Source organism: Pelodiscus sinensis, chromosome 14 (genome assembly GCF_049634645.1).
Source record: "Pelodiscus sinensis isolate JC-2024 chromosome 14, ASM4963464v1, whole genome shotgun sequence".
In the NCBI taxonomy this organism is placed as follows: Eukaryota; Metazoa; Chordata; order Testudines; family Trionychidae; genus Pelodiscus; species Pelodiscus sinensis.
In genome coordinates this window covers 19449332-19459821 of record NC_134724.1, presented here as the reverse complement: position 1 = coordinate 19459821, position 10490 = coordinate 19449332, and the positions used below count along the sequence as shown (strand labels likewise).

Here is a 10490-nt window from a genome sequence, read left to right as displayed (position 1 = left end):
CGTCTGAATCGGGAACACCTGGGGTACAATATGTACCAGTTCCGACTTACATACAAATTCAACTTAAGAACAAACCTACAGTCCCTATCTTGTACATAACCCAGGGACTGCCCGTACTACTAGATGATTTGCCCGGTGATGCTCGGGTCCTTAACTCAAATAAGACCAACTCTTTGAAATATATAGTGGATAGCTGTCCCTTTCTCCATCTCTATACTCTGTTGGGCCAATGGGGCTATAGCTGTTCTGGTCCCCATCTTTGGCTCTTTGCTATCTCCTGTGGTCATTCTGCAGTATAACTGTTCTTCCTTTTCCATTAAGAACATAAAAACGTAAGAAAGGCCATACTGGGTCAGATCAAAGGTCCATCCAGCCCAGTATCCTGTCTGCTGACAGTGGCCAATGTCAGGTGCCTCAGAGGGAGTGAACCGAACAGATAATGATCAAGCGATCTCTTTCCTGCCATCCATCTCCACCATCTGACAAACAGAAGCTAGGGACACCATTCCTTACCCATCCTGGCTAATAGCCATTAATGGACTTAACCTCCATGAATTTATCTAGTTCTCTTTTAAACCCTGTTATAGTCCTAGCCTTCACAACCTCCTCAGGCAAAGAGTTCCACAAGTTGACTGTGCACTGTGTGAAGAAGAACTTCCTTTTATTTGTTTGAAATATGAAAAACTATTGAATTCCAGGCACATCCTATTGGCCTGGTGTGACCTTGCTTTAAGTTATTATAAAAAGCTGCATACCAAATTTGGTGGTCCTAGCTCTTACTGTCTAGGAGGTGGTCTTGAACAAACTGACATACAGATGGAGAGGCAGGCAGGCAGGCACGCACACACACACGCTTCTAAAATATATGAGATATTATGCATTGTACATTGTAAGCTCTTTGGAATAGGGGTGGTGTTTTCCTTTGTACAGTTCTTAACTACAGTGGGTCTACTTCCACAAGGGAAGTAGCTGACAGGCAAACAGTGCAGGATCAGCTCCTTAAAAAAATTATTGTATGGAAAAAAAGTCCTGGATGATTAACTGCTTTCCTAATGAAATATAGATGACAAATCTATGTTTTGTTCTAATTTGCTGTTGTCCTAATTAATCAGCAGAAGCTGAGAGTATCATCTGGCTCATTATGAAACAGTTTATATGCAAAGCCACATCTCGCCATTCATTCATTTTGTTCATCAAAGCAAAGTAGTTCTGGTTAGCTGCCCTAGGTTTGAATTTAATGGGACTAACTCATGGGAGTAAAGTTACTTATGTACCTAAAAATCAGGCTGCAAGAGAGGGCTAAATGAATCCTACCTGCAGTCACATCTAGATGTGATTCTTTCTTTACTACAGATTTCTGCTACTGTATGTGTGCTTCGGTGTGCAGCAAAGAGAGCAGCAATGCCTACTGGAAATTCCTTTTGGGGAAAGATGGCATAGTTAGATGGTCATCTGGCATCAGCTGGTACAGTCCCAAAAGTACACGCAGTCTCATGCTTTACAGTCTCTATGTTCTATCACTATAAATTCAGTCTGCATTTGGTTGGTCCAATAGATCAGGCCAAACAGTCTTTCGATATGTTTATTTCTTATGCATTATTTGCATTACTCTAGCACCAAGGAGCCGTGTCATGGAGCAGGATCCCTTTGTGCAAGATGCTAGACAAGCATAGAGCAAAAAGACAGTTGCTGCCCCCAAGAGCTTACCATCTCTATCCATGAACGGTTGGCTTAACGCAGCAGCTGCAGTAGGTGGCATGTTGCTTTGGCTATAATTAAAAAGAGGCAGGTGTGGTACAATAAATTAACAGAAATGCTGCTGCAATTTCCCCAGCTTCTTAAATCTCTGCAACAATCTTTAGAGAGTTTGCACAGTGGAGGATGGAGCCACGTGACCTCTTGGCGTTGTTAAATTGTGCACTTTAAAACTGGCGACCAGCGCTGCCTCTCTTCTGTTCAACAGGAATGCTTTGTTTTGCCGGACTGTACAGCAGTGACATCAGATGCAGTAGATTAGCAGCAGCTGCATTCTTCTAATGAAGACCTTGACTGATGTTAGGTTCTGGAATAGCTGTGGCCATTACTTTAAGATCCTTCCATGTTGCATTGAGATTTTCCACCCTCTCCCCACTGCCCAGATATTTGGAGGCTAAAAGGCAAAATGTTCCCTCCCCCTTCTCAATATTTTTATCCCGCCTTGTTTTAAGAAAACAAAACCAATGTGATTTGTCTTTATGATCGTAAAAGGCTCAAGCTTTTAAAACAAACACATTCTGCACCCAGTGTTAGCAGCGTAATATCACACATCTTGCTGTGAGAAATAAACTGGTTGCTGGAGTAAATGTTGTCTGTCAAGCCCCTACCAGAACAGCTGGTGAAAACAAGAAATATTTCCCATTATTCAGACAGGCTTTTTCTGCTGTTGGCACTTCAAATGACAAGATACAGCTTCCATATTCTATATTGAGGAAGCTGCTGTTTGAAAACACCTGATTATTTTTGCCACTGTTCACCCTATTTCTGTGGTAGAATAGGACCCAGATCCTGGCCTGTATGGGTGCGTCCAGACTGGCAAGATTTTGCACAAAAGCAGTTGCTTTTGTGCAAAAACTTGCCAGCTGTCTACACTGGCCGCTTGAATTTGCGCAAGAGCACTGACTTTGTAATGTACAAAATCAATGCTTCTTGTGCAAATACTTTCCCGCTCCCACTCGGGAAAAAGCCCTTTTGCGCAAGAATACTTGCCCAAGAGGGCCAGTGTAGACAAGGAAGAACTGTTTTGCGCAAAAAAGCCCCGCTGGCTAAAATGGCGATCGGGGCTTTCTTGTGCAAAGTCGCGTCTAGACTGGCCACGGATGCTTTTGTGCAAAAGCACTTTTTGCGCAAAAGCATCTGTGCCAATCTAGACGCTCTTTTGCGGAAATACTTTTAACAGAAAAGTTTTTCTGTTAAAAGTATTTCCGCAAAATCATGCCAGTCTAGATGCAGCCCAACTGAAATGGGCTTAGCACAGATCAGGTCAGGAAGAGGGTAAACAAAAGTAGATTTAAACTGTCATCTGATCTAGGGATTGCCTGATTTCTCACTGTGGAAATAGCCACAGCTCAGCACATTCTGTCTACACCCTATTCCACCTCATTATGTCCCTGAGTGCAGTGGCAGTAAAGGCAGTGGTATAAAAGCACTCCATCTTTGCTTTGCAACATATAAGATAGGGGTGGGGAACTTTTTTTGGGGTTAGAGGCTGCTGACCCACAGAAAAAAAAATCAGTCAGGGGCCACACATAAGTGAGAAGCAAAAAAACCAAACAACCCCTCACTGATGTGCCTCCTGACTGAAAAGAAGAGACAGTCCTCACATTCCCCTTGCACACCAGAACCTGAGGGTGGCAGGCTAGTAGACTATATGCGCCTCCAGCCCCACGGCAGGAGAGAGCGAGCACCATGTGGGCTCTCCAATGCTGGTGGTGGAGCCCTGAGCCTTGGGGACTAGATCCAAGCAAGCTGGGGACCACATTCGGCCCTCTAGGCCTTAGATTCCCCATCCTTGATCTAAGAGAATCCTGTTTTGCTGAGAGAATTCCACGGATGCCATTTCTGTTGGGTTGTGTTTATTGCCTTTTTATATTGATAGAGTGGTATAAATAGGCTGGGAAGAATAGAGAATCCATCTACAAAGCAGAATGTTAAGATTTTGGAGCAAAATAATTTAAAGTAATGACAAGTAGGGGCACAATGTTAAACTTCCTTGCTAGTGTTTGTCCACAGATACAAGAGCAGCATTTACTGGTTTGAGTAGTTTTGCTTGCTCGAGATGCTTGTTCTGCTTCTTTAAAAAACGAGTAGTCCCATGGCACCTTAGAGACTAGCAAAAATATATATAGTATCATGAACTTTCATGAAGAAGTGGGTTTTGCCCATGAAAGCTCATGATTCTATATGTAACCCCTTCTGCCAGGTAGCACTGGCAGCAGCCAGGGCCGGGTTCAATATCTAGGGGTCCCTTTTCATCCATCTCACACACAACCGGCTCAAGCCCCCACCCATAGCTTAGGAAATTCATATACCCCAGGGCACCTCTGAGAGGCAATGCTCCCCCATTCGCAAGCACAGAGCCTGAGCATAGATAAGAAACTTTTAATGAAAGTGAGAAAGAGTTAATGGTATTAACTTGGGAAAATACCATAACCAGAGTGCATAACCAACCCACGAGTAACCGTCCCAGCTCAAATGGATTGAGCAGTGTCCTTTGCCTTCCAGGCTCACTAGTCCAACAATGTAAGGGTCCCATTCGCCTACCCAAACTTTCTCCATACCCCACTTACAACTCTATCCAGTCAGTGCGGCCCCAGACACATCACCATGATGACTCCACTCATTGAGCCTGAGGCCATGCCGCCTTTGTGCTGCTCCTGTGGTCCACTTGCTCCTGCCAGCCGCCCCTCTGGGGCTGTGTCTAGAGTGGCCAGTTTTTCCGGAAAGTCAGCTGCTTTTCCGGAAAAACTTGCCAGCTGTCTACACTGGCTGCTTGAATTTCCGCAAAAGCACTGACTTCCTGCTGTAAGAAATCAGTGCTTTTTGCAGAAATACTATGCTGCTCCCGTTCGGGCAAAAGTCCCTTTTGCGCAAAACTTTTGCACAAAAGGGCCAGTGTAGACAGCTGAGATTTGTCTTGCGCAAAAATGGCAATCGGGGCTTTTTTGCGGAAAAGCATGTCTAGATTGGCCACGGATGCTTTTCCGCAAAAAGTGCTTTTGCAGAAAAGCATCCGTGCCAATCTAGACGCTCTTTTCCGAAAATGCTTTTAACAGAAAACTGTTCCATTAAAAGCATTTCTGGAAAATCATGCCAGTCTAGACATAGCCTGGCTGTCTGCTCTCGCCAGTTGCCCTGCTGGCCTCCTGCCAGCCGGCTAGCCAATTACTCCTGCCAGCCACCCTGCTGGCTGCCTGCCCACCAGTCACAATGGGGCTGGCTCCAGGCCAAACCAGTGACTTTAGCTCTTAGCGATTTCAACTCTGAACCACCACCTAGGCTGGCCAAAAGATTCCAGCTTCCATTGGGACAACAGAGAGACTCCTTATGGAGTCTGCTTTAGGTCTATCCTTAGAACGGGGGGGGCGGGGGGGGAGGGGAGAGGAGGGGGAAGGTAGCAGACAGGTTGAACCAGTCTTATAGCTCACACCTGGCAGGCATGAATCAGGCTGGCTCAAGCCCCTTCCCCCTCTTGCTGTCCCCCCCAATTTATCCACTCAAATCTGGAAGGGGGAGTCTTGTTCATCTGAGACCCTGTACAAAGATGGTGTCTCTCCTGCAAGTACTGGTGTCATATTTTATAGTTCCTACATTTAGGGGTAGTATGGTTTGTGACCCCACAACCACCAAATTAGTTACAATACATCACATTCCATTCCAAAAATTCACCCTCCAATCAGCCCTGGCTGAATTGGATTTACATAACCACACCCCGGATTCCTTCTCCATTCCCACCCCCCCCATTAGCTATATTTACATATCAACAGTTGATTATCTTGCAGGGCAGAATTGGTCTTACAGCTCACATCTGGCAGGCATGAAGCTGGCTGCATTGCAAACAGTCATTCAGACCATCCTGCTCTCACATATATATTTGTTAGCTCTAAGGTGCCACAGGACTACTTATTTTTAGAGTTACAGACTAACATGGCTACCCCTCAGATTTTTCTGCTTCTTGTTGCTAGAAAAGGTGAGCAGCTACTTTTTAGGGCTTTCTTTCCTTATATTTTAAAACAATAGCATTGTGATTAACATTTGTTTTTAAATCTGCCAATGTGACATGGAATTTAACAACTTTGCGTTGGTTTTGAAAATCTGCATGTGAATTACAACATTGAACAGATGTACAGACTGTTCTAGACAGAAATGATTTCTCAATCTGATTGCTTGATTAACATAAGATAGCCAAGATTAGAATATTTGAGAATGATGAAGATTGAGCAAAAAGGATATCTAGAATAATTTAATATTTAAGAGCCTCATTAGCGGTTTTGCTGTATTAAAGTGAGCATTAAAAAGTTTTGTCTTGATATAATGCACTCTGCTAAATTAGCAAGAAGCAGCATGAAACCTCTCCCTCTCCCCATTTTCCCTTTGTGAAGAGACTTATTCCAAATCATTGGATTTTTATTTTAGTAAAGTGGGTATAAGTTAAAAATCAATGGCCATACGAAAAAAAATGAACCTCAGCTAAACCCAGAGGCAGGCAATAATGTTTAAACGGAAGGGGTGGGGCCTTGGGCAGAAGGGGCAGGACTAGGAAACTTTTTGTGCTTTCCCCCCCTTCCCAATTGGCCTGGGGTGGGGGAGCAAGTCTTCCTTCTCTCTCCCCCCAGCCCTGCCAGATGTTTTAAAACAGCTGGTGTTCCCTCTAGATGCCTAGCCTGCTCTCCCTGCCCCCAGGCATATCAGGGTCTGGGGAGCACGTGAAGTTTCCTGGCCTCGCAAGAGCATGCAGTGGCTAGAGACACACGCCGGCTGTTTTAAAAGAGCCAGCATGTCTCTCTAGCCAGGGATGGGCAAAGGGCCCTCTGTGGTCCGGATCTGGCACATGGCCACCCTGCAGCTCCCCCACTCTCAAACCAATCAGAGCCTAAGAGTGGAGGAGTATGCAAAGTCTCCTCACTTCTGTGGTGGCTAGAGAGACACGCTGGCTCTTTTAAATCAGCATGTCACTCTAGCCGCTGCACACTCCTGGTAAAGCGGGGAAAGGAAGTGAGAGACTTTGAAGCTCCCCATCCCCAGGCCCTGATTCGCCTGGTGGAGGGGGAGCGGCAGGGAAGCCACAAGCCAGATCCATCAGCTTGGTGGGCCAGATCCGGCCCGCAGAAGGCCCTTTGCTCACCCCTGGCTAAACCTATGTATAGCCTCTGCCCACAGAACTGATATCTAGAATATGAATAGCTGAGTAATGCTGTCAGAATAATTTACTATTCATAGGTTGAATGAATGACTATAATAATACATGATTCACATATCTTTAGCTGGCTTGCATTTATGACAACCATCCATACATGAGAATGTCTACACTGAAAAAATTACATGTACAAAGTTAGCCATTTTGGCTAGCAGTGGAAATCTCTTGTATTTTATTAATCATACATGTGTAATAATTAGCCACGTTGACTCCCCTCCCCCCCCCCTGAAAAAAGTTTAAGTACTGGTTTTAGTATTATGTATATAATGCCACTAATATTTAAACACAAAAGAATGTTTGGAATGAACATCTTGTAGTATAACTAAGCCAATCACAACATTCTAAGGTCATAAAGAAAATCAGATACTGTGTACGTGGGACTGCAATTAATCATTATCTAAAAATAGTTTTACAAAAAACAACTTTAAGAGGCACTACTGTTCCTAATTTAACTGCTGATCTAGTTGAGGTAAAAGGCAGATGCAGTGAGTGGTTTGAACACCAGAGTTGCCATACCAGAGCAGATATCTATACATGCAGCTTTGAGATAACTCTCTCTCTGCACCTGGTGAAGAGGATAGAACCTCATGTCTGCATACGGCAATTAAAGGCCAGGTCCTGAAAACATGTTAATATGAAAGTAATGCTGCTAGAAATCAATAGGACCACTCTCAGGCAAACGTATTTTGTAGGACTGGAGCTTTAAACTGTTTATAGTTTTGGTGCATCGCGTGCTTGTTGAATTCCTGTCTGCTAGTAGAAACAAAATACAGGACTATGTAGCACTTTAAAGACTAACAAGATGGTTTATTAGATGATCTTTCGTGGGCCAGACCCACTTCCTCAGATCAAATAGTGGAAGAAAATAGTCACAACCATATATACCAAAGGATACAATTAAAAAAAGTGAACACATATGAAAAGGACAAATCACATTTCAGAACAGAAGGGGGATGGGGGGGGGGAGGGGTAGAAAGGAAGGTAAATGTCTGTGAGCTGCTAGTAGGTTTCATGCAGCCCAGATCTTAGTTTTATAGATTGAATGATTTGTTCAGCTGTTTGCCAACCTGCTCATCCACTCACCTATTTAAAAAGAATCCTCAAGCCTCCTTCCCCCAAAATATGGTAACAGAATCTTGGTCATGCCACCTGTTAAAGCCATTCAGGTTTCCCAAGGAAATTCAAAGAGCAGTAAAAATATAGCTGCTTTTAAGATCCTCTGTGCCAGGGATGGAGAACCTTTTATGGGCCAGGGGCCACTGACCCACAGAAAAATCAGTCGGGGTCCACACACGAGTGAGAAGCAAAAAAGAAAAAAAACAAATCCCCACAGACACAGCCCTCAGCTGAGAAGGAGAAAGATACTTCCCACATTCTGCTCGCACAGCAGAGCCTAGTGGGGCCCAGGCTAGCAGTTTTTGTGATCCAGCCTCATGAGACTGGGAGGTGGGGGGCTGGGATGCCAGCCCAGGCTCCCCAATGTTGGGAGGGAGTCCTGAGCCTCAGGGGTCAGATCCAGGTAAGCCAGGGGCTGGGCCTTGGGTTCCCCACCATTGCTCTATGCCATTCATCACCCTTCATGCTGTACGTGATATTACATAGCAGAAGCAGACCTGTCGGCAGAAGGGATGGAAAACTAACAGCAACCACACTATGGGCTCTTTGCTGCTTACAGCTAAGTTTGTCTCCTTATTTTCATGTTCAGCAGGTAAGTGGAATACTTAAAGCTGTGGTTAAATATTTTCTTTTTCTGTCAACCGGGGCAGGTTCTTCGGCGCACATGGATCAGCCTTGCTGTCAAGCGCTGTATGACTTTGAGCCAGAAAATGAAGGAGAGCTTGGGTTTAAGGAAGGCGACATCATTACTTTGACCAATCAAATTGATGAGAATTGGTATGAAGGCATGTTAAATGGAGAGTCTGGCTTCTTCCCCATTAATTATGTCGAAGTGATGGTACCTTTGCCTCAGTGAACACCTAATTCAAACTGCGAACATAATTTCATGATTGAAATGGATTCACAATTGTTTTATCAGTGTGGCATTCTGTGAAAGCCTTGCTATTTGACTGACTGATTTTTGTATGCATCTTTTAAAAATGTATTTATTTTGTATTCCTTTAGTTTGTATACAAAAAAAAAAAAAAACACACAATCCTTCCTTGGCTACGTGAAAATGCAAAAAAACTCAGCCTCTACTGTTTTTGCTTTGTGCCTGGAAGATTACTGTCAGGTGTTTACTGGTAGCTCACTGTTGCTCCAAAAATACATTCCCTTGCTCTTACTGTAATGGAGCCTTTTTTAATCTCCTGGCTGCAATGATTTTACTGTTAAACTATTTAAAAAAAAACTGAGTCAAGCTAACTGTAACCAGTTCTTAAGAGTTACTGATGTCACTGGGCCTTTTTCATCCATCACAATGTAACTTACTGTGAACAACCTAATCTGTGTTTCACATTGTATGTTGACAAAAGGCTAACATGTTGTTGTACTAAGTACAAAGTCTTAGAATTGAATATTCCTCTAATTTACTGACCATATTTAATAAATATTACTGTGGGGAAAGCATACAGACTGCTGCTTACTACAGCTGGATTTCTGGCATTTGTTTTCAAGCAGTGTTTTTTTATGTTTCTCTCTAGACATACCACTGTTTTCAGGTGGTGTTACAGCCAGTGAGCAAAATGAACTGTCAGGAACAATTCCCTGACTCTTCAGCTGCTGCATTTTTAACATTGTGGTCTGACTTAGAACAAAAGAGCTCACTCATTCTTTCATAATGCCTGCTAATATTATCCTTGGACAGGATAGGCAAAAGGCAGCCCCTCTCTTCATATTCATTTGAGCCCAGTACATACTAATACTAGATCATGTCTTTTGGCCAGTGCTGTATTAGATAACTTAATGGAGATGAATGGAGAAGTGTATTTCTAGAGACTGGCTTTTTGAAAGAACAGTGCTAGTTTAAGGGAAAGAGGACACAAGAGAATGTGTAGCTGTAAGCCTTTTGTAACCCGGGAAGCACAAAGCAAGGCAGGGCAGAGACTTGGCCTAATTCGGCAATAGCTTGTTTGATGAACTGCTGAGGCCGAAAGGGAAGCTCTGAGTAGCAACAGCCAAAAATCGGCTGGGGAGAACTGATGAATTTTAGCCAAAATGGCTTCTGGCTAAGACAGCAGAGACTGTGATTGATTGAAAGTAGGTAGTACAATTCAGGGATGAATTTGTACCTTGGCTCTCTTAGCCAGTCTCTGTCTGGGGCATCCTTTCCAGCCAGTCTCTGTCTGGGGCATCCTTTCCAGCCAAAGGCCTACACCTTCACTTCTTCCACTATGGCATCCTGTGTTCTACTTCTACTCTGACTAAATCACCTGCTCACAGTACTCCCTTACCAACTATATTAACTCTGCAGCCCTAACTAGGTTTGGAAGAGAGAAACTATTTAAAATAATGAATAAACCCACTCATCTAAATTTAGCATTTGCTTCATGATTAAGCAGAGGTCTAGGCACTCAGGCCCTGTCTGTTTTGCCGCAGACCT

General features: G+C 43.8%; 1 protein-coding gene across 6 annotated transcripts in view; it reads left to right on the top strand.

Moving 5' to 3' along the window:
* SH3GL3 (SH3 domain containing GRB2 like 3, endophilin A3) overlaps nt 1-10410 on the top strand; it is a 95313-nt gene extending 84903 nt beyond the window's left edge. For 2 of the 6 annotated variants that reach the window (XM_075897134.1, XM_075897135.1), the window contains exons 10-11: nt 1354-1479; nt 8719-10410. In XM_075897134.1, the coding sequence (XP_075753249.1) occupies nt 1354-1479; nt 8719-8924 (332 nt within the window). In that variant the 3' untranslated portion in view covers nt 8925-10410. The remainder of the gene's footprint in view (nt 1-1353; nt 1480-8718) is intronic. The other 4 variants (XM_075897133.1, XM_075897136.1, XR_001369331.3 and 1 more) reach the window with 4 other exon arrangements.
* Nucleotides 10411-10490: the final 80 nt, after the last annotated feature.